This window comes from Pyrus communis, chromosome 7 (assembly GCF_041283825.1).
Source record: "Pyrus communis isolate YQ-2024b chromosome 7, ASM4128382v1, whole genome shotgun sequence".
NCBI lineage: Eukaryota > Viridiplantae > Streptophyta > Magnoliopsida > Rosales > Rosaceae > Pyrus > Pyrus communis.
This window is the reverse complement of record NC_142571.1, coordinates 10,312,338-10,336,536: the sequence shown is the minus strand read 5'-3', so window position 1 is coordinate 10,336,536 and position 24,199 is coordinate 10,312,338. Positions and strand designations below refer to the sequence as shown.

Here is a 24,199-nt window from a genome sequence, read left to right as displayed (position 1 = left end):
TAACACTTAAGAGTTTATTTATACTTTCATCAAGTATAACATAAGATTTTGTGGTATCTACTAGTGTAAATATTTTAAATTGAAGATCGAATTCATTCATTGTATTTATATAAGGTCAAGGAGTGTAGCTATAAAAAACCATCAAAATCAAAGTTAAAATAACCGTTAAATCGTGATTTTTCGTTTATAACCGTCGAAAAGTTTTGTCTCATTACTTGATCTCTAAATGTTTGTTTTTTGCAATTTTTGGTGTATGAGATCTCGAAGCATGTATAAACAAGTTTGACGGTTGGATCATTGAAATTAGTTTCATAGGATGCGTATCCCATCAAAACAATACATTAACTAACACTTAAAAAGTTTATTTATACTTTCATTAAGTATAACATAAGATTTGTGGTATGCACTAGTGTAAATATTTTAAATTGAAGATCGAATTCATTCATTGTATTCATATAAGGTCAAGGAGTGTAGCTGTAAACAATCATCAAAATCGGAGTTAAAATAACCATTAAATCGTGTTTTTTCATTTATAACCGTTGAAAAGTTTTGTCTCATTACTTCATCTATGAATGTTTGTTTTTTACAATTTTTAGAGTATGCGATCTCGAAGCATGTATAAACAAGTTTAACGGTTGGATTGTTGAAATTAGTTTTGTAGGATACGTATCTCGTCAAAACGATAAATTCACTAACACTTAAGAGTTTATTCATAATTTCATCATTTTGATGGGATACGCATTGATGTTATACTTAATTAAAGTATAAATAAACTTTAAGCGTTAGTGAATCTTATCGTTTTGTTGACTTGGAATAAATATATTAATTATTTATATATTTTAAGTGTTAATTAGACTATGTTTCAATTAGTATGTGATGATATTTAATAATAAAATTACATTTATGTTTTTTATTACGTATTTTATTTTTATTCAAGTTAAAATGTTATAAGAGATAAAAAATAAAAAATAAAAAAGCTGGTTATTTTTTTTCTTTGGGTAAACATTAGGCGGGAAATGGATGGATATAGGCTGCAAAATTTCCCAAACATTAGGTGGGAAATGGATGAAACTCTTGAAATATTAGGCGGGAAATTAATTATTATAATTTTTTTTATGTTTTTGGTATTTTTAAATTACTTGATATTTTTATTTTTAATGTGTTTTATGATTTTTAATCTCAATCTTTGCCTATAATATACTATAAAAATAAATAAATAAATAAAACTTAAATTTTAAAATTTATATAGAATAATAGTAGAATAATAATTAATAAACAATATATACATATTCATTATATCTATTGCATTTTATAGTAAGTTTTTTTTAGTAGTTAAAAAAATTAAAATCATCAAAATAGCATTTTTCTTATCGTGTCGAAACAGGTTACCCGCGTGTTACTCTCGTGTAAACCTGTTAAGGACCCGTTATTAACGGGTTATTATCGTGCCCGATTAGTTATCGTGTTGACCCGAAACACATTATTTTCGTGTCGTTTACGTGTCGTGTAATAAATTGCCAGGTCTAGTCTTTACTTCGAAACCTCAAGGTTGCAAAGCAGCTTACATTCCAACACTTTTTTCCAAAGCAAATCAAATATGGAAAAGGAACAGATCAATTGCCAATTTTTGGTGTAAGTAGTGACTCAGGAACGATAGATATTTCGAATTTCACCAAGTAAAGAGATTTCTGTGAAGTTTGTAAATAATAGGCTAAGGGCTAGTTTGGTATTGTGCTTTTTACAAAAGTTGCTTATGCTGTGTTGTAAGAATAATCAGCTATAAAATAGAGTAGAGTGTTTGGTAGAATGTGTTTCTAAAGCTGCTGTGGATTGATGCTTCAAAACAATTTTAGTGGATTGATGCCTTCGAAGAATATGATTTAAAAGTTGCAGCATTCCCGACGGCGCAGTGCAGCAGCAAGAATTAGTAAGAATTGGATAATGCACATCAAGTGGGTTTAGATTGGGTGTCATTCAAAAGCTGCATGACGATTTTAAGATATCGACTTTAGGAAGCTAATAGCAGGACGTGTAATGCTCTTATATGAAGAGTATATATCCGTTAGGTTAAAGCTTGCATTGGTTGAAATTCGACAGTGTGAGAGCAAACTTTGTAACAACTTGCATTTGAGACACTTCGGCCATGAGAACATGTTTTGAAAAATCGAAATCGAACCTACAATTCGTCCAATATTAGAGTAGAAAACCAATCCTCGATTCGGGAAAGAAAACACAAATATTTCACAAAGGAGGCGGCCGCACAACGGAAAACTTTCAACTTACATGTCAATAACAGAACCAATTTTAAGGTGTCTAATACAATGAGAAAATGCTACGTCTAATGTGTTTCAGAACATTCTCAGTGTCAATACAGATTGGTAATACCATAAACAAAAGTTGCAACTAATCAACCACGCATTCAATTTCTGGTTTTTTTACTTGTTTTTTTACATTTCATTGTCCAGCAAAGGGAGTGCCCCGGGAATGTTAGGTGCCTGGTCATGTCTTCTTCAGAATGTACCCCAAAATAATGCCAATCAAGCCAACTAGAAGAACGTAGATAAATGGAATACCGCCAGCACTCCTGTTGACCCCGCGCCTCAAAACAGCCTGCATATGACGTTTTATTAGCATTAGCACAAGTCAACAATCTCGTTTCACTTTCACCTAGATGCTTAAGTCTGTACAGAATTGTAACACAGCTTTAAAAATTTGAAAACTGGCGGTATATTGATGTACCATAAATGGTTGGTTCCGAGAATTATCAAATACTGACAGATAAGATTTGACAAAACAGCTATACGATGTCAAATCTTTAAACATCTAGGGTTCATGCAATTTAAAATATCATTAAGAAGCTTTCTAGATTTTAATAAGCTTTCCTGGATCATAATTAGTACACTAATTACATATCACTATTAACAAAGGTCAACTAGATCAAATTAGTATTCTAGTGAGGGTTTAAAATCTTGAAATGTTCTCATAATCTTTAGTTCTTTTGTAAAGACATCATGTTAACTACCATGTTCCACTCAGACATTAAAACAACCAAAGCAAAAAGTTCCTCACCAGTTCTTGTTGAAGCCTGTTAGTTTGCTGAATGGCAGAATTTTTCTCCTCAGTCAGCCTCGCAATTAATGTCCTTGCCTGCAATTACAAAATTATATTAACTACCTTATACCGCCAACGTCAATATTCTGCAACCCCACAAATTCATTCCATCATAAAAATATCCTTCACTATTAAAAACAAATATACAATGTCGATTAAAGGACAATGGACATCCAAAATGGTTATCAGCAGTAGCGAGTCTAAATGAGAAACTTGAAAGGGATAATTCAATTGAGATAATGCTCAAGCTTGCCATACAATATTGTGAAAAGGGCATTCTCCAAAAGGGAATTTTCAACCTACACGAACGAATACAAGAATTGCAAACTACTTGAGTCATCGTAAATTCTGAAATTATTAGTCTTACCTCAGTTTCTTGTGTAAATGGAGGGATTCATAACTGAGGAATGGTAACTTACAAATAGAGCTTCATGAACAACAAAATCTAATGGAAAAGTAGCCAGGGAAGTCTTAGGGGTCTCTCCGCTGCTATACGCTAAAATATCTGAAAACAGCTTCATAAGATACAACTAATCCACCCGCCCTCAGGTCTGCCAGGGCATTAAAATGCTTTGCTATGATGATTAAAGGTAAATTCTGAAAACAGGAGTTCATGAACTGTTCAAATTCTAGTGGATGCTAAACATGAAAGGCCCCACACTTGGATGGGGTTAGACGTTTAAAAATGTTGTATTGTACTCGTAAAATAAACACAGATGCAAATCATGCAAAAACAACCAACATTAATTGACAGCTACATAAACCTTTAATGTTCAACACTCAATATACCACCTAGTTTAAAAATAAAAAGTATACCTCAGATGAGTTATCTTGAGGCTCGTGTTGCTCAGAGAAAGCTCTTGAAGCCTAAAACCAAAAATAATCACGAAATCATTATTTAATACAGTTAAGGGCAAAATCAAATTGTTCTCTTTCTTTTCTGATCCATCAAGAAGTACTCACAGCTTTGAACTCAGAAGCAGCTGCACTCCCGTTGTCCACTGAAGCCCTGGGTGATGAACCTTCCTCTGAACCTTCGCGAACCGGCGATGGTGGCCGAGGCGGAGCAACATAGAGAACCCTCAACTTACACTCTTCAACATTATGCCCCGACTCCTTATTGAACTAAAAATTAACAAACACAAAAACCCAGTTGCGCAAACACATGTTATATACTTCGACAAGTCAGTTACACAAAAAATATAGCCAAGTAAACTCAAAAACTCATACACAAGGTCACATAGAAATCATATAACTACCATCTCTGCAGTGATGTCCTTGGTGGTCGTCCCAGGGCTGGCAACGGCGCTCTGAAGAAGGAACTTGTCCTTGCATTGCATATCCAAAGGCGCCTCCTTTTGTGCTTGCATTGTCACTTAACCCACATACAAATTTCACATGTTAACACATCGGGATATCGTAATTATGCGAATAATTAGCAATTAAGAATGAATTGCAGTGTGGAGGGTATACCTATAACATCACATGTGGACCTTGGCAACACAACCCCAGTGTTTGGTCTAACACAATACTTCTTGGGATTTGTTGTTTTTACCTAAAAGACCACAAAATTACACCAAAACCAAGATTGCAAATCTCTAGCAGTCAAAATTGAACAGACCCAGAAATTAACTTCTCTGGTGAAAAAGTATAAAAGGGTGAAAATTTAATACCTTGAAAGCCACATAGTCGTTGGTTTTGTTGGAGAGTTGCAGAGAGCAAGAGATCTGTTTCCTCAATTCAACTAATTTCATTCAAATCCAAAGAAATTAATCAAAAAAATGAAAGTTAAAATATCAGAAAGAGTAAAAAATAAAAAAGGCGGATCTGCAAGTAAAGGAGAAGCAGTTAAAGAGAGAGCGTACAGGGGAATTGGAGCTCTTGGGGTTCGATGCTGAGAAGCTCGCCGGTGCTCATATCGGAAGCGATCGGAGAAGAGAGAGAGGATGGTGGTTTTGCGGCGGGGTGAGCGGTTTTCCGGTGGCGATGAGTGGTCGAGAGGGGGAGAGAGTGGGAGAGATTCGGATGATTTGAGAGAGGGGAAGGAACAACGTGGGACTGCGTTGGCTTGTCTTTCTGTCACCTGGTTTGTCACCGGCTCCTTCGGTTCAGATCAAAGCTGCACTTTTATTGGAGTTTGAAGGGTAGGTTTGTCTTTTTGATTACCTGAAGAAACAAATTATCGGATCACTTAATGCCCAAGTCATGAATGACAATATATACTTTGACCAAACAAAAAGATAAGAAATTTTGGTTCTTACTGTTTTCAACGCTTTGTGTTTTTTATTTTTATTTTTTTAACAAATGATATTATCTACATTAATATGGTTCAAATTAACCTTATAATGGACTACTATTAATGTGGTTCAAATTTATTTTTGGAAATAATCACTCACTTACGAGTAAAAATGAATATCATTAAACTATAGTACTAGGTGGCTACTATTTTCAATGCTTCATTTAAATCAAGGATATATCACTCATGAGTGAGAGTCTTAAATGCTCAATCGTTGGGACAAATTTTAGACCTGTATTTCACATGGTACATTCTAAATTTAATTTCTAGTTTTGATGAATTGCATGATGGTGAATTGTCGAAGCCACTAATTGATTCCATTTTTAAGCAGAAAAAACAAATATCCTATTAGGATTTTGAATAATTTATAAGAATTCGAGTATATTAACTTTAGCGTCCGAACTTTTACAAACATTTAAAATTTCATAAATTTGAATATATTCTTGTAACATTTATATAGAGCCTATGAAAATTTTTAAGTTATTAAAAAATTCAGTGACTTTAGTTGAATAATAACGAAAAAGTGATGAAATCGGTTGATTTTCAAATGGAACTTAGACCATCTCCAACTGAAGGGTACAGATGGCTGAAAATAGCTCAAAAACCGTCTCCAACTGAAGGCCAGGCCAAAGGGCTCGTGGACGCCACTTGATAAAAAAGGGACAACTAGCTGGCCCAAATGAGCCAGCTAGCCAGCCCTAGGTGGGGCCACAATTCAAATTGCAACGGCTAGCTAGCTAACATTAACTAGCCGTTATTTTTGAATTTTTTTTTTACAGTTAAATTAAATTAAGTAACATGAAACAACATTAAACAATATGAAACAACATTAAACAACATAAAAATTATACAACATAAAAAAAAAACATTTAACAACATAAAACTTAAATGACTACTCCATACTTGTTTTTCCTATAAATTTAAGTTGTTGTAGTTTTTAAATTTAATTTGTAGTTTTTAAATTGAAGTTGTAGTTTTTAAATTTAAATAATAAATTATGATTGGCCCTATGACTATTTGGCCCTCGGTTGGAAATGGTAAGAGCAAGTCCAGCGTATCAAGGCCCTTCAGGGCAACTTCCTATTGAACAGTAACTACCTTTAATGAATAGTAATTGTTTTTTGCATCTCCACCCCTAATTGAATAGTCATGGCAATAGGCAATAAAATATTAGTATTTTTTATTTTATAAAATAATAAAAAAATAATTTTATTTGTAATTTCAGATAAGATTTTTAATCAGTCTCGTTGTACTACATGTCATTAAATAAGAAATTACAACCCAAGGTATTTGAGAAAATATAAAATTGTGGTGTAAGTTGGAAAATAATGATAACATATTTATAGAAAAATTTAAATTTTTTTTTTTTTACTTTTTGTATTTATTAATTTTTAACATTTTTTATTAATTTTTTAATTTTTATTAATATTTTATATTAATTTTATAACGTGGCTGATGTCGCCATGACATCAGCCTTGCATCAGCTCGCCTAAGGTTCTTAGGCTATGGATTCCTTGCCTCCCCTTTCACTCAGGCCGCTTCCGAGCCCAATCGCCCGCATGGGCTGGAGCAAGGGAGGGAGGCAATTGCAATTAAATGGTTCCCGATCCATCGGACCATCACTGTCGTTGGATTTGCTCTAAGAAATATGACTCTACACTGTTTATTAAAATATTAATTTCTTGAAGAACCTCTAACCCTCCTTCGATTGGAGATGATTTATGCAATTTTCTTTGATCCATTCTCGTCTTCATCGCCACCAACACCATATCTATTACCACCATCGTACCATTGTCTTTACTAACACTGTCACGGCCACGCCAACATCACATCCACAACCACTATTAACATCACAAATGACATGATGGCCCAGCCGGCATTTCAATTACTAAAATTAATCAAAATGCCCATTATTAAATGGACCGCTAAAAAGTCGATACGAATCCACAAAAATCTACAAAAATTTATCAAACTCTTTGATAAAATTAAACCAACTCCACTGAAATCTAAGTGAAAAAGTCTTTGTGAAGTATACGAAACTCATTAAAAAGGACAATGTCTTTGTGAAGTATACAAAACTCATTCAAAATGACTAATAGAAAATAAGCACGTTAATCAATATTTACGTAATAATTCAATCATCAACATTCACATCATTTGACTATCTTTTAAAATCCTAACTAATTACATTCTCCTAAAATTCTTCCAAAGCCCTAATTGAATCTTCTTTTCTTATTGATGAAATAGAGATTTGAATTGGGGACCTATTTTAACATTCAAAAGAAAAGTATTACTAGACCAAGAACTAGCTGGTAACTTGATATGCATGCACCCTTAAACATGTAAATCTATCAATTCATACCCAAGGAAAAAAACCGTCCATCCCTTCATGTGCATTTTCGCTTTATGATTCTTGTGCCAGAACTTTCACGTGAAGAAATTTATTATTGTACAACGTTTTACAAATTTACAATAAGAAATAGAGAAATAAATCGATATTGAACTCATTCATGCTATTTTTTTTATGAACACATCGCATTTGTACTATTTATGTATGTCCAAAATAACATTCGTTTGGTATGCGAATACAGTCATGTCATGGAATAAAAATGATCTCATTTTTAATGTTTGATAACATTAATATGAACAAAGCAAAGGATAAGGTGATAAACCACACATTCCTTCACTTGCAACACAAAACAACATTGAAAGCCAGAGTTATTTCTTCTCCGAGATGGGGTACACATCACCAGAAACTAGTCATCAGCAGAAGGCGGCTACTGCTTACGAGCTCGAGCACTGAAACCCGCAAACCAAGCAACTCTCATCAGCTGCATGCCAAGAATCAGTACCCACCACGACACTAGTCCTCTGATCGTATGCATCACCCATGCTGGTGCACTGAGCTCAGTTCCAAGCTTCAGTCCCCTCATCAGCTGCAACAGCCGGTAAGACTCGTACACTACAGGGGTCACCAGCCAAACGGGTGACTGCCAATGCCAAGTCAGCATCTCTGTCAGAATTTGTACTGAAATAAGCAGAAGGTAGGGACCCAATAGAACTGCAAATGAGATGAAAGGCAGCTGGGGTTGGAGGAAACCCTTTTGGGATCCAAAAGCCATTATTAGGGGAACGATAAATCCAGACACGGTTGCAACCATATTCCAAAACTGGTAGCTAAACGGGGGCTTGCTTTTACAGGCTTGTTCTGGCTGTTTAGGCCGAGCACAAGAATCGGCCATGAGTAGAAAAAGGGTTGCGCCAAGATTAAATATACAATCAAGTCCGACCAAGGAAAGCAGGCTGGCTATGTTGGGGCCAAGGAATATGGAAGATATTGGTAGCCACAAAGTTGGCACCATGCCGGTGATGAGGAGAAGAGAAGGGCCCAAGAGCCACATTGGCCATTTGAGGACCTGAAACTCCGTTTTTGTCTGATTACTTGCATCAGTAAGCGTTTCACTGTTGGTTTCTGGTGCTTCATCATTGCTAATAGAAGAAAGGGTTTCAAATATGTTGGAGGTTTTATTCAAGAAGTTGTCACCAGCACTCTCCGTGGGGGCGTATGAGGCAGCTGAGGGCTCCCAGCGAGTCAGTTTTGTGCAGCAAACAGGGGAAAGTTTTATCCGAATGTGAGAAAAGGTGGGTATATGTATTGTGTTTGATGTGTTCACTGATTTCTGCATTGCAGGGTGGACTCTGCAAACATTATTGGCAGACATCATGAATGGAGTTTGAGCTAATGATGCCATTCTTGGGTAATGAGTCAAATACAACTTTGATCAGACCTAAGCTTTTCACTCTGAAACATGCGAATATAAAGTTAAAAAAAAAAAAAAAAAAAAAAAAAAAGAAGTGAGAAATAGTAAACAGAAAAGAGGATGTTAGCAAAGAAAAATGTTGAGAAAACAATGGCCTCTCGGCTGATGAAATCACACATTATGATCATATACTTTATTCCTATCAGACAAAACAGTGCATATGACAAATCTTATAAGTAGACCAGCAAATCTATGAACTTACGAAAATCATGTTAAACCAAGCAAACCCTTATAGATCAACATACAACTTTGCAAGCAGATGCTCAAACGATTTTTACTGTTTGCCTTCCGACATGAATGTTCTTCAAACGGCTAATAGGGACTGCGGTGCAGTGCTTCATCATATCCTCTTAATTTTGGGATAAAAATTTACAACAGGACTGATTTCGCTATCGTGGGGCATCAAAATGCCTCTTCTAGACTTCTAATATGGCAACAACACCCCAGGACCAACGTGACTAATTGGATATTTTTCCAACACCATCTAGACCTAACCTGTTTTTAAGTTACCAACAATTACCAAGTACCAATTTATTCTTCTTCTTTTTGTTACAGTTAAGGTCAAACTTTTAGTAAAGACTCTCATGGTTCATCAGAGACTAACACGATTTCATACAATTGAGGAACTTTAAATCCCCACAAGATTTTACTTCAGATTCCCAATTGCCAGCAGTATACCCTTAGGCTGCCTTTGTTGATTAACTTGGATGGGATAATTCACTAGATTCAGGCATACTAATGGAATAAATGGATGACAAACTTCCAAAATTCGTCCAAGTTGAAGGTAGAAGACGGAGTATTCATTAAATTTATCGGTCCTAATCCTACCATTTTCAATGGGGATTAGGAGGGACAATTTACCTTCATGATTACTCATCTTCTACCTTCAACTTTGACCAAATTCAGAAGTTAGACATCCATTTACTCCACCATGCCTCGAGTCTAGTGATTTATCTTATCCAAACCAATCATGTCCAACAAACACAACCTTAATTATCAAGGAAGAAACTATAAGCACCCACAAAGTGCAATTCAAATTTTATGTCCATTTCTCCTATGCGCAAAACCCAATTTTATTCAAAGACGCATCTTTCGCATAACCATTCAATTAGAGAGGACCCCTTTTCCTGGAAATTTTATTGCTATTGGAATACCCAATCTTTTCATTCCCGACGGTTTTCCCAGCAGCCAAACAGAACAAAACGTATAATTTAAAGATGAAATGTGCAAGGAAGAAACAGCAATACGGAGAGAGAATTGGATTAGGGGTCGAAATTAGGTTTACCCGTTTGAGGTCCTTCTTCTTCAGCCAATCCGAGAATCAATCTGATGGGCTGGGACGTTGGAACATATTAGCGTTGCGACGATTGCGACCCTGTTGAAACGGGACGGCTTGAACCGGGTAAGAACTAAAGATGGCGGGTGTTGCCGTGCAGTGTAACTCGAGGCCTTATATTATTATTAGAGGAATGTTTGACTCGTTAAGATTGAGGAGGGTTTCTCCTTTAGATATTTTGACAGATTCAGATATTTTGTGTTTACGAACGAACTGTAGATTTTATAATTTATTTTGTAAAATTAATGTTGTAAATGTTTAATTTAAAATAAAAAATTTCATTCCATCAACTGTAACATATAAATACACAATTAGTAAGCGATCTCATATGTATTGATTTAAGTCTTTTTATTGACACCTAACTTTAATTAAGTGAGATTCATATTTTAATAGAGTTCTGCTAGACCCACCATATTTATGTTATTATCTCGCTCACCATAAAATCTTAAAAAATTAAAATGTGTTGTAGGGCTATTTGCCTGAACTGTATTTAGGACAAAGAGATAGAGGGGCCGGCAACAACATAGAGAGAAGAGAGAGATATAATTATGAGGTGTGTAATTGTATCATCCCATTGTGCCTTAATTTATAGCAGTAGGGAATGTTAAATCTTTACCCTATTAAGATTACAACTCTAATAGGAATTAAACTACCAAAGGGAATATACAAGATACTCCTAGGTACACTAGGATTTACACAATCACATTCCTAATCTAATAGGATTGCAACACTCCCCCTTGAGTGTGTAAATACTCAAACAAAACACCGCATCAGATATTCAACAGATAAGGTAAAACAGTTGATGAAGTCATCGACACAACGGGTGAATGCGAGTCTCAAATTTAAAAGAAAGTATGCATGGGTAGTAAAACTTACAAAACCTAGCTATGATAAAACCTAAGGTAGGTAAAAACCCATAGACTAAGGAGAAAAGAGAGAAGTATGCATAATTTCTAACACAAATGACAAACAGGACGAAAGTAATAAACTCAACGGAGTATAATCATCCCAGGATGGGTGGCTTGTTAAAACCTCGTTAGGTAGCAAAAATCCAGTAGGACAAATGCTCCTTGTAGACATCGAAATTTCGGTGATATGAATGTTAACCAATAATTAAAATTTCAACGCTTACGTGTCACATAAATTTTACATGTAGCGTGTGACTCAACGAAAAATCGAAATAAATTGGAAAGGTCATCAAATAGGACACGTGTCAATATCTGGCAGAAATGATTTATTTCATTTGATTATTTAAATCCAAAAATCAAGTTTTGGAATTCTATAAATAGGAGGCCAAGGCATTCATTTCGGAAGAAAGAGGAAAGAAAGAAAAAAAAAAGAAAGAAAGAAAGGAATTTACATCACACCAAAACCTTGAAGCCTCGAAACTCTAAAGCTCTCAAGCAAATCCCGAAGGATCAAGAAAATACTCTTCATTCTTCGTAAAATCCTCTTTCAAGGCCAAGCCCCAACGGCCCTTGAAGAACTCCAACTGACTCAAGATCAAGCCCCGACGGCCCCTTGAAGAAAGTGTTCATCACCCGTTCGTCCTAAGATCAAGCCCCAACGGCCCTTTGGATCAACAACCTCAACAAATCCACACATCCATCAGTCTTCAAGATTAGGCCCAAAAGCCCTTGAAGATCCGCTCATCCCAGTCTTCAAGATTAGGCCCAAAAGCCCTTGAAGATCCGCTCATCCATCAGTCTTCAAGATTAGGCCCAAAAGCCCTCGAAGATCCGTTCATCAACTGTTCATCCCTAGATCAAGCCCCGACGGCCCTTTGGATCAACAGCTCATCCACAAACCTACACCCTACGAAGATAGAATCAGAGGAACAAATTACAAAGAGATTGTAACCCCAAAATCATAAACACCAAAAAATATATTTTGTACACGTTATTCTTGTCTCTTGTTTTCAGGAACTTTTCGTGTTTACAAATTTGGCACGCCCAGTGGGACAATCTCTACCTCTCATCTCTATCCTCCAATCATCGAAAAACGCAAATGGCATCAAGAAAGGATCAAGCTGTTCCTGCAATCAAAGCAAAGAACAAGAACATCATCGCCGCAAGTGGTGATATTTCGGGCATCGTAACCCGAAGTAAGGCAAGAGCTCTTTTTGCCGCGGCTTCCGCCCCTGCATTGACTCTGTCAAAGGAACAAGAGCACCTGAGGTACGAGCCTGTGATCACCCTAGCCTCGCTAAAGGCATCAAGGGGGGAAGGCCCGAGGAAATACTCAGAGTCCCTACTCTCCGACACTGATTCGAGCGGCAGTACAACCATGCAAGTTATGACCACTGGAGCAACTTCAATCGAGGAGCAGCTAGCTCAGATGAATGAAGCAATCGCAAAGCTCACACGGACTGTGGAGGAGAAGGACTTGCAGATTGCCGCACTTGTCAACCAACTAGATGCGCTGCCCGACGTGAAAGTCGACCCAAATATTGGCCTATTAAAGAAAGAAGACGACGAAGAAGAGGAGCCACCAGTGGAGAAAGTTGAAGAGAAGCCAAAGCTAGACCAAGAAACGGCATTCATGGGATCTCTCTCTATCCAGCAGCTACAGGAGATGATCGCAAGCACTGTCAAGACACAGTACGAAGGAAGCTCGCATGACTCCGTACTGTACTCAAAGCCTTACTCCAAGAAGATTGACGCTTTGAAGATGCCAAGGGGTTATCAGCCCCCAAAATTCATGCAGTTCGATGGAAAAGGCAACCCAAAGCAACATGTCGCCCATTTCATTGAAACTTGCAACAATGCTGGGACAGAGGGAGACTACCTCGTCAAACAGTTCGTGCGTTCGCTGAAAAGTAACGCTTTTGACTGGTACACTGACCTCGAACCTGAGTCTATCAACAGTTGGGACCAGCTAGAAAGGGAATTCCTCAACCGTTTCTACAGCACTCGTCGTACTGTAAGCATGCTAGAGCTAACCAGTACGAAACAGTGGAGAGATGAACCTGTCGTCAACTACATAAATAGATGGCGCTCCTTAAGTCTGGATTGCAAAGATCGGCTTTCTGAAACCTCTGCCATTGAGATGTGCGTTCAAGGCATGCACTGGGGGTTACATTACATCCTCCAAGGCATAAAACCAAGAACATTCGAAGAGCTAGCAACTCGTTCCCACGACATGGAGCTGAGTATCGCTAATCATGGGAAAAAGGAGCCAATTACTAACTTCAATAAGGAGAAAGTATTCGCCCCAAATGTAGACAAGACCGGGAAGAAGCCCGTTAAGGAAGCTTTCATCGTCAACACTACCCCCATCAAGACCTCTTCAGCGCCCATCAAGACCTCCTCAGCGCCCATCAAGACCTCCTCAGCGCCCATCAAGATCTCCTCCAAGAAGAAAGCGAAGGAGATAAAGACAAGTGAGCCTTCTCGCACCCAAGACAGATACAAGAGCACCTTGAGAGAGTTGGAACAGAAAACGTACCCTTTTCCTGACTCTGACATGGCTGCCATGTTAGATGACTTGCTGGAAAAAAAGGTGATTGAGCTACCCGAATGCAAGCGTCCTGAAGAAATGAATCGCACAAACGATCCTAGGTACTGCAAGTATCATCGTATTGTGAGCCATCCTGTTGGCAAGTGCTTCGTTCTCAAAGAACTCATCATGAAGCTAGCACAACAAGGGCAAATTGAGCTCGACCTTGAGGACACGGCCGCAACGCATACCACTACAATTGCGTTTGGATCGTTTAATCCTGTGCCTCTCCAAATGACACCTGACCGTTCTCGTGAATGCTTAAGTTGCACGGCACCTCCTACACAACCATCACTGGAGAGAAGCGACCAAGATACACATGCTGATGATGAAGAAGGATGGATATTGGTAACCTACAAAAAGACAAGGAAACCAAGACCACAAGTCATACAGCCAAAGGTGGAACAAAGAAGAAATCACCACGGCCGCAACAATGCGAAGCCTAAAAGAAACATAAAGCATAATAAAACAACATATGCTAGGGAACCTATGGAGCAGGAGCCACGCATTCCCGTTTCCTTGCGTGAGTACTTCCCGAATGACTTTTTCCAACAGTGCACTACCGTGGCCTGTCACATGGTTGAAGTAGAAATAGAAGAGCCCTCAAAAGGCAAAGCTATTGCCACTGAGGTAGAAAAGACCATTACACCTGGAGAAGGTCTGCCAACACACTTTAGCATCGAGGAAGCGCTACCATTGCCAAAAAAGATGCGAAGAGCACTAGCAGCAGTCTTGGCAGGTCCCGACGACCACGAAGTGCAAGAAAGTAACGACGAAGGCTCGAAGCTTCAGCCACATGAATGTGCCACATGTTGTGCCACCCATGACGTAATTAACTTCACTGACGAAGACCTACTGTTGGGATCAAAGCCTCACAACCGTCCTCTCTTCGTCTCCGGGTACATAAAGGAATACAAAGTCAACCGCATGCTTGTGGATGGTGGGTCAGCCATAAACATCATGCCAAAATCAACAATGACCATAATCGGCATCAAGGTGAATGAACTATCCCTGAGCCGTCTGCTGATCCAGGGTTTTAACCAAGGAGGACAAAGGGCGATAGGTATGATCCGAGTAGAGATGACCATGGGAGAGCTCAAATCAAGCACGATATTCCACGTGATTGATGCAAGAACTTCCTATAGCTTGCTCTTAGGAAGACCTTGGATCCACGCAAATGGGGTAGTGCCGTCCACCCTTCACCAATGCCTAAAATTTTACCGAGAAGGAGTAAAGGTGATCCAAGGTGATACCAAGCCATTCACCGAAGCCGAATCACACTTTGCAGATGCCAAGTTCTACATGGATGAAGAGACGGTACCCGAAGCCCTTCCGGAAGAGATCAAATCCACGGGCAGAGCAGCACCTAAAAAGCAGGAGTGGCAAGCCATGCCTAAAAAACAAAAAGAGCAGGCTGGGCCATCTTCAAGCAAAGATGATGACGAGTTTGCTAAACCTGCAACAACCAAAGGGAGTAGGATGCCGTCAGAAGGACCGAACGCACCCATATTCCGGTATATCCCGATGTCAAGAAGAAAGAATGGTCAATCTCCATTCGAAACTAGAAAAGCCGACACACAGTGGCACACGGATAACGTGAAGTTGCTCAAGACGAATGCAGTTTTGCCTCTGACACAGCTAGGGGGTGCTAAGGCCGCAAGACTACCACAAGGCTTCATAAAAGCTCTACCAAAGAAGGTGGAATCAAGCTTTCTTCCAACCAAGAGGACCAAGGAAGGTTTTGACCCTAACGCCTACAAACTCATGTCAAAAGCCGGGTACGACTTCGCTTCTTCTGCGGTGGCTGGAAAGAAAGTTTCAAACACTGTCAATGACGAAGAACGTAACCTCACCAAAACTCAAAAGAAGTTGAAGGAGCATGGTTACGGAGTTGACAACAACAAAGCCGGACTTGGTTTCACACCAAATGCACCTGTGATGATTTCAAGCCAAGCGAAAAACACTAGCACTCAATATGTCAGCATGAGCATTGAACAAGACCAAGAAGAGCCTAAACCCTCCCCTCGGACGTCGGTCTTCGATAGGATGAGCCAGTCAAGCTCCAGAACTTCAGTGCTTAATCGCATTGGTGGTCAAGACCGAACCTCTGTCTTCAAGAGGCTTAACGCGCCGACATCCCAAAGCTCTGTTTTTGAAAGGTTGTTAAAGCCTAAGAAACAAAGCAACACAGTTATCTCTCCTCTGCGACGATCAGCTTCAGAAAGGTTTGAAGATAATGGGAAGCCTTTTGGAAAAAGGAAGACAACACTAAAGGAAGAAAAGCTCAATGGGTTAGGAGAAAAGGACGACGTTCGAAGCTTGATTCCTTCAAGGATGAAGCGCCAAGCAATCCTAGAGGTTGACACAAAAGGACCACTAAAGGTAAGGAGGCGCATCATCGTCCACACTGGCAAATCTTCATGCCAACAAACCCAAGAGAACGGCACTGAAGATGAAATCCCTAAGAAAGATGTCACTTCTGGCTCTTTCGACTCAAAGTCTTCACCTCAACCGCTGGGGGCATGTTCCAAAACCATGTCAGTCAAGTCAAGTGAAGATGAAGGATGGATTCAGGTCACTCCGAAGAAGCTGCACGAGAAACATATGTCTTGTCCACAAGTTCACCAATCGGAAAGGGGGCAAAGCAGCTACCGTCAACCTTCAAAGCTACATGAAAATGTTGAGGATGATGAAATTACAACACAAAGATCGTTCATGCGGGATCTTTTCTTCCTCGAAGATGTCTTCAATTTCTCGATCAAGGCTCCTTGTTATGAAGATTGTGAGGAATGCATTTCGAAGATCGCTTCGAAGAAATTGGACAAGCAGCAACCATCTTGTCCACAAGTTTATCAGTCGAAAAGGGGGCAAAACAGCTCCTGTCAACCTCCAGAACAATGTGAAAGTATTGGAGATAATGAAATTTCGACACAAAGATCGTCCATCCCCATCACAATGTGCGACCTCTTCCCAGAAGACTTCTTCAATTACCCGGTCAAGGCTCCTTCCTATGAAGATTGCGAGGAACGCCTCTCCCAGAACACCAGACAATCCTTATGCCGACAAGCCCGAGAAGACAACACCGAAGAGGAGATCCAAGATGTTTTCCACGTCACGGTTCAAGAAGGTAAAGAAGACGAAATCCCCGAGGAAGATGTCACTGCTGCACCACCACAGCTCGAAGATGGGGGACAAGCCACAATTGATGATCTCAAGGAACTCAACTTAGGTACAAGCAAGGAACCAAAGCCTATCTTCGTAAGTGCATTATTAAGTACAGACGAGATAGAGGAGTATTATCAGCTGTTGTTAGAGTACAAAGACGTCTTTGCCTGGACCTACAAAGAAATGCCCGGCCTGGACCCTATCATCGCTGTTCATCATCTTGCGGTCAGGCCTGGAACACGGCCGATAAAGCAAACTCAAAGACGCTATCGATCTGAGCTTATCCCACAAATCGAGGTCGAGATCGACAAGCTAATCGAAGCAGGCTTTATTCGAGAAGTGCAATACCCCAAGTGGATCTCCAACATCGTCATTGTCCTTAAAAAATCAGGACAAATACGTGTTTGCGTAGACTTCCGGGACCTCAACGATGCTTGCCCAAAGGATGACTTCCCCTTGCCAATCATTGAAATCATGGTGGATGCAACCACTGGCCATGAGGCATTATCATTCATGGATGGCTCTTCTGGGTACAATCAAATTCGCATGGCCCTCGAAGACGAGGAACTAACAGCCTTTCGTACTCCAAAAGGTATCTACTGCTACAAGGTAATGCCCTTTGGTCTAAAGAACGCTGGAGCTACGTATCAACGCGCAATGCAGAAAATCTTCAATGACATGCTACACAAAAACGTAGAATGTTACGTAGATGATGTGGTGGTTAAGACGAAGAAAAGATCAGAACACTTGAAGGATCTGCGAATAGTGTTCGAAAGGCTGCGAAAATACAACCTCAAGATGAACCCGTTAAAGTGTGCGTTTGGCGTCACCTCTGGAAAATTCCTCGGCTTCATCGTCAAGCACCGTGGTATTGAAGTAGACCAATCAAAGATCAAGGCCATTCAAAGCATGCCCGAGCCAAGAAACCTGCACGAGCTGAAAAGTCTACAAGGACGGCTAGCCTTCATCAGACGCTTCATCTCCAACCTCGCAGGGCGTTGTCAACCGTTTAGTCGCCTTATGAAGAAAGATGTTCCATTCGTGTGGGACAAAGCATGCCATAATGCTTTTGAAAGCATAAAGAAATATTTGTCAAGTCCACCTGTCCTGGGGGCACCTGTGCCCGGGAAACCACTCATATTGTATATTGCTGCTCAGGAAAGTTCAATCGGAGCACTCTTGGCGCAAGAGAATGAATCCCAAAGAGAAGGAGCACTTTACTACCTCAGTCGAACTCTCACCGGCGCTGAGTTGAACTATTCCCCAATAGAAAAGATGTGCCTCGCTTTGGTGTTTGCCATTCAGAAACTCAGACATTACATGCATGCTTACACCATCCACTTGGTTGCTAAAGCCGACCCTGTCAAATACGTTATGACTAAGCCAGTCTTGACAGGGCGACTCGCTAAATGGGCTTTGCTTCTTAATCAATATGAGATCATCTACGTCCCAGCTAAAGCCGTCAAGGGACAAGCGCTAGCAGACTTCCTTGCCGATCATCCAATCCCGGCTGATTGGAAAATCTCAGACGACTTGCCTGACGAGGAGGTGTTCTACATCGACATCTTCCCGACATGGACGATGTTCTTCGACGGATCCGCACGAGCAGACGGAGCGGGGGCAGGAGTAGTATTTATGTCACCACAAAGGCACATACTACCTTACTCCTTCCAACTGAATGAGCTATGCTCCAACAATGTTGCTGAGTACCAAGCATTGATCATCGGGCTCCAAATGGCGATCAACATGGAAATCACAGCTCTTGAGGTATATGGCGATTCCAAGCTCATAATCAATCAACTCTTAACTGAATATGAGGTGAGGAAAGATGATCTCGTCCCATACTTCCGGCTAGCGACCCAACTGCTACAAAGGTTCGAAGCTGTGACACTAGAACATGTGCCAAGAAAGGAAAATCAAATGGCAGACGCTCTCGCCAATCTAGCCTCAAGTATGACACTAGGAAAAGATGAAGTTGCAGACGTGCCAGTTTGCCAAAGATGGGTGATTCCGCTCGTTAATGAAATGTCACTAGATGATACAAATGTCATCTCAGTACTTCCAGTCGATACTGAAGAGTGGAGACAGCCGCTGATCGACTACTTAGAGCACGGAAAGCTTCCCGATGATCTTAGACACCGTTCCGAAATACGTCGACGAGCACCTCGCTTCCTTTACTACAAAGGAACACTCTACCGACGCTCTTTTGAAGGACTGCTCCTGAGATGCCTAGGTGAGGAAGAAGTTAATCAAGCCATGGAAGAAGCACATTCAGGTGTGTGTGGGGCACATCAATCTGGACCAAAGCTACATTTCCAGCTTAAAAGAATGGGTTACTACTGGCCGAGCATGGTGAAGGACTGCCTGGAACACGCCAAAAGGTGCCAAGCCTGCCAATTCCACGCCAACTTCATACATCAACCGCCTGAACCATTACACCCTACAGTTGCTTCATGGCCGTTCGACGCATGGGGATTGGACGTTGTAGGACCAATTACGCCAAAGTCATCTGCAGGGGAAGCTTACATCCTAGCTGCAACAGATTACTTCTCCAAGTGGGCTGAAGCCATACCTTTAAGGGAAGTAAAAAAGGAAACTGTTGTTCGTTTCATCAAGGAGCATATCATCCACCGATATGGGGTGCCTCGCTACATTATCACGGACAATGGAAAGCAGTTTTCCAACCGACTCGTGGATGAGCTTTGCGACAAATACAAGTTCAAGCAGCACAAGTCTTCCATGTATCATGCTCCGGCCAACGGCCTCGCAGAAGCATTCAACAAGACGCTGTGCAACCTCCTGAAAAAGGTAATCGGCCGAACAAAGAGAGACTGGCATGAAAGAATAAGTGAAGCACTTTGGGCATATAGGACTACACATAGGACTCCTACCCAAGCTACACCTTATTCTCTCGTATATGGCGTAGAAGCTGTTCTACCGCTTGAAAGTCAAATCCCCTCACTAAGGATGGCTATACAAGAAGGCTTGACTGATGAAGAAAATGCAAAGTTGCGCCTTCAGGAGTTGGAAGCGCTGGATGAGAGAAGGCTCGAAGCTCAACAACACTTGGAATGCTACCAAGCACGGTTAGCCAAGGCATTCAACAAGAAAGTCCGCCTAAGGTCTTTCCAAGCCGGAGATCTCGTGCTGGCATTGCGTAGGCCTATCATTACAACCCATAAGACAAAAAGCAAGTTCACATCAAAATGGGATGGACCCTACGTAATACAAGAGATTTACACCAGTGGCGCCTACTTAATCACGGCAGAAGACGGGTTGAAGATCGGCCCCATCAACGGCAGATTTTTGAAGCGCTACTACCCCTAAAGCAAACGCGTCACGCTCCTGGCCCGCAAGAGCATAAACTGTGTACGGCAAAATCATCATAAAAAACCATCACTCATTTGAACTACGTCATGACTTGATCCCTCCTCAACCAAGGGTACGTAGGCAACTTGAAACTTCAAAACTTCAAGTACAGTCACATCTCAAAAAAAAAAAAAAAAAAAAAAAAAAAAAAAAAAAAAAAAAAAAAAAAAAAAAAAAAAAAAAAACGCTTTGAAGAATAAAGAGCAAATTCAAAAATGCAAACATTTTATTTCTTTGAAGGAAAAAGTCTGATTACAAAAGAAAAAGGGCGGAAGACACTACTTGAAAACTATGTCCCTAAAACTAAGGAGGCGGTCTTCAAGCAAGCCTTCCAAAGCCTTCAAAGTCTCTACCTCAGTGAGAGACAGGATGGGCAACTCCATAGCCATGTCTTTCTCTTGTTCTAGGCGTGAAATCTCCTCTTGGCATTGAGAAAGTGTAGCTCCCTGCTCCCCGAGAACACTTTCAAGTTTTGATGCCTCGATGCCAAGCTGTTCTTGTTCTCGCATCAACGTATCTAGATGTACCCGGACAGAAGCTAAAGAAGTCTCTGTAGATTGATAATCTCCCGAAGCAGCTTGCTGAGAAGACCGGGCTTGGGTTAGTGACAAGTCTATTGCAGCAAGTTGGTGAGCTCTAACATCTGGACTCAACTTCTTCGAGGAAATAACACGCAAGGAAGAATACTCAGTTGAGGCGGCCATAATTTCGGCGATCTTGATCTTCAAGGATGAAGAATCAATGTTAAGATTGTCAATTGCAGAAATAAGTTTCGACAAGTCCTCTTTAAGCAACGCAAGGTCCTCCGACGGGCATTTCAAAATCCTCCCCTCAATATGGCTCTTGATATCCATTGCCGCACGAAGATTGATGCGATGAATAAGCTGCTCAGTACCACTAAGGTTTGGCCCTCTCAGAGAGATCTCAGAGCTAGCTGGCAAAGGTGTAGAATGCATGACGGGATCTTGCATGCCTCCACCTACACACGGCAAACTTGGGAAACTTGACGAACTTGGGATAAGCTCTGTACCAGGTGGATCCCCAATCTCCTCGCCTGTGGGTAGGTCGCCTCCAAATAGCATCTCCGTATAAGAATAAATACCTGTGGTCGCCAAGTCAAAAGAACAAGAAGGCCCAACCTAAAGAAAACAAAGAAAGCTGTTAGAAACAAAAGCTAGAACAATGAAAGCAGAAGAAGTCATAAGAGAGAAGAAGATGCATACGTCTTTCTCAAACGACACACTACCATCGAGTTGAGGGAGCCTAAACACTTCTCTCTTCTTATGACGAAAATTGACATCGCTATCAGCCTGAGCGCCTTCAAGACGTCGCTTGTTTAAAACTTGTTGACCCTGCCGCAAAACAAGTCCATCTTCGTGCGAATCAACTTCATCACCGGCCTCTTCAGATACATCCAGATGTTGAGAAGACAAGCGTGGGCATTGAGGGACTAAAACCACTGGTCTATCTTGCAAAGTAGCAGCACTCGCGCAATCAAAAGATATCAGTTGTGTAGGAACCACAGAACACCCCTCCTTCAATACATTGAGGTGTGAATGAGAAGAATTGGTACCACTTGCCATCCCCGAATTCTCATAATATACCTTTGACCACCAACTTATGTAAGCACGGGTTACTGGACTACTCTTGAACTCGTCTTTTGCCGGCAGGGTGATAGAAGCATTTGTACATGCACGGGTACAAGACTCCCAATGCATATACACGGCTTGCAAGGAGTCTAATTGGTTTTTTTCCTTCAGCTTGCCTGGCACATGTTGGACAAAACCAAATTGCCTGCTGAAACGGTGGGGACTATACGGCTGAACAATGCATCGATCTTCTTGCCGCAAAGAAACATACCCTGAGCGAAGACTTACAAGGTAAGATAAGTCTGAGAAGCGAAGATGCGAATCGTCCATGATGCCTCGCCGCACCGAGCCAACTCTCGCCAGATAGTCCATCTTCAAGCCTTCGCAGCTTCTAAACAGTGCTTGCGCCTGGGAATCATCGAGGCTCTTCGAAGAAAGCACGCCAGAATGCTTCGTCATCAAAGGCCCTGACTTGTTTAGAGTTGAAGAAAAAAAATGAGTACCGAAGTACTCACCCAACCAACCATACACATAATGGTAGGGAAGAACCGCGGCACGATCTTCAGTGTTTGCTGAGTTCGAAACAACACTCAAGCCATTATAAATATTGGCCAAAACCGGGATAGCAAGACTGAAAGATTCACCTGCAGCCATCTTGCTAGCAACTTTGAAAACCCCAGGACGAACAAAGTTGACGTCGCCGATTGGAAAAACAAACTTACAAAGCCAACAAGCTAAGAAAGCAGCTAGGTAAGATTCTTCCACATGCTCTGATGCTATGCCAAGGTCCTCAAACGCTCTCAACTCGGCAGGGGAACGGCGCCTAGCTGAACCAATGGCACCAGATGGATATGAGTCTCCCTTTGGCTTAGTGGTTTTGTTGCAACTTCTTCTCTTCGAGGACTTCTTGTACCTTGTGTCCTCCCAATACCAGAAGCGGATCCATGAAGAAATCTTCACGCCTGATTTACTTCGAGCATCTTGGAAAAGCTTGTGATATGCCCAAAATAAACAGCGACAACTCGCAGGCAATCCTCGGTTATTGCAGAGAGAAAGTTCCTCCGCACTAGGAACGACCTCGTCATAAAACTTACCTTGGATTGGCAATCCCCCTATCTTGTGGAGATCCCAAAGTGAAATTGACATCTCTCCTTGAGCTGTATGAAGCGTGTTAGTCGCTGAACACCAATGCTCGAAGAACGCATGAAGGACAGAATGATGGAGATCATAACTAAACAAAGATGCGTACACGGCATGGTAAAGGCCCATGCTAGTAAGCACATGTTTAGATCGGCCCAAGACATCTTCAAGCCACTCCCAATAAGACTCATCAAAAACAGCTTCTCCGGTAGTCGACAAGGCATCATTCCAAGCCATTCACCGAAGCCGGATGACTGTCATGAGCATGGTGTGAAGGGTTCAAGATAAGAATCCCCGGTGTGCACGCCTCCCTCTTCGTATTTGATCGAACAAAGTTTGCCACCTTCCAAGATACTTCAGAAGACCACGACTTAATATGCATGGAGTTGTCTTTTGTAGGAAGAGCAAGCGCCTTAAGGCCAGTCAGTGGGGCGTAAATCTTCAGAGTTGTTCCCCTATCTTGCGAATCATTTTCCTTCGCAAGAATGGTAATGGTGTTGCTCTTAAAACATTTGAAAAATACCATGACCGCAAAAAAAAAAAAAAAAAAAAAAAAAAAAAAAAAAAAAAAAAAAAAAAAACAGCCACAAAACTTGAACAGCAGGACAACAGACAGTGCAATGGTGTGCAGCGATGACGGTGCAGCAAGCAGCAACAAGAGGCACAACAACGTCACCACCGAGGAAAATTATGATCAAAAGGCACTACACAGCATAAACTCGCTGCAGTCTTTTGCATAACCCCACACGGTAAAAGTGACACACTGCAACAAGCTCCAAGCAGCGGCAAGAGGCACGGCAACGTCACTACCAAGGGAAGACTGTGACCAAAAGGCATTACACAGCAAAAAATCCCTTTGCAATCTTTGCACAAC

At 40.8% G+C, this 24,199-nt stretch overlaps 3 protein-coding genes across 3 annotated transcripts; all 3 read right to left on the bottom strand.

The window, feature by feature from the left end:
- Window positions 1-2,239: 2,239 nt before the first annotated feature.
- Window positions 2,240-5,213, bottom strand: LOC137733658 (vesicle-associated protein 1-2). Its single transcript, XM_068472804.2, has 8 exons — window positions 4,977-5,213; window positions 4,785-4,855; window positions 4,585-4,666; window positions 4,371-4,486; window positions 4,075-4,236; window positions 3,928-3,978; window positions 3,070-3,147; window positions 2,240-2,610 (listed from the first exon to the last, which is right to left on the bottom strand). The coding sequence occupies exons 1-8, from the start codon at window positions 5,026-5,028 to the stop codon at window positions 2,500-2,502; spliced, it is 723 nt and encodes a 240-aa protein (XP_068328905.2). The 5' UTR covers window positions 5,029-5,213; the 3' UTR covers window positions 2,240-2,499.
- A 2,619-nt stretch (window positions 5,214-7,832) lies between these two features.
- On the bottom strand, window positions 7,833-10,757 carry LOC137734760 (cytochrome P450 family protein). The gene is made up of 2 exons (XM_068474042.2): window positions 10,514-10,757; window positions 7,833-9,209 (listed from the first exon to the last, which is right to left on the bottom strand). The coding sequence occupies exon 2, from the start codon at window positions 9,157-9,159 to the stop codon at window positions 8,185-8,187; it is 975 nt and encodes a 324-aa protein (XP_068330143.2). The 5' UTR covers window positions 9,160-9,209; window positions 10,514-10,757; the 3' UTR covers window positions 7,833-8,184.
- Window positions 10,758-21,728: 10,971 nt separating this feature from the next.
- LOC148695697 (uncharacterized) lies at window positions 21,729-23,905 on the bottom strand. The gene is made up of 2 exons (XM_088697373.1): window positions 23,633-23,905; window positions 21,729-23,550 (listed from the first exon to the last, which is right to left on the bottom strand). Exons 1-2 carry the CDS (start codon window positions 23,849-23,851, stop codon window positions 21,736-21,738), a joined length of 2,034 nt encoding a protein of 677 aa, XP_088553499.1. The 5' UTR covers window positions 23,852-23,905; the 3' UTR covers window positions 21,729-21,735.
- Window positions 23,906-24,199: the final 294 nt, after the last annotated feature.

Coding starts and splice junctions, on each gene's coding strand:
- LOC148695697 (XM_088697373.1), bottom strand. CDS start 23,851: ATGGTATTTTTCAAATGTTTTAAGAGCAACACCATTACCATTCTTGCG. Junction 23,551..23,632: donor GATCAAATACGAAGAGGGAG/GCGTGCACACCG, acceptor ATGGCTTGGAAT/GATGCCTTGTCGACTACCGG.
- LOC137733658 (XM_068472804.2), bottom strand. CDS start 5,028: ATGAGCACCGGCGAGCTTCTCAGCATCGAACCCCAAGAGCTCCAATTC. Junction 4,856..4,976: donor CCAAGAGCTCCAATTCCCCT/GTACGCTCTCTC, acceptor GAATGAAATTAG/TTGAATTGAGGAAACAGATC. Junction 4,667..4,784: donor ACGACTATGTGGCTTTCAAG/GTATTAAATTTT, acceptor GTGGTCTTTTAG/GTAAAAACAACAAATCCCAA.
- LOC137734760 (XM_068474042.2), bottom strand. CDS start 9,159: ATGGCATCATTAGCTCAAACTCCATTCATGATGTCTGCCAATAATGTT.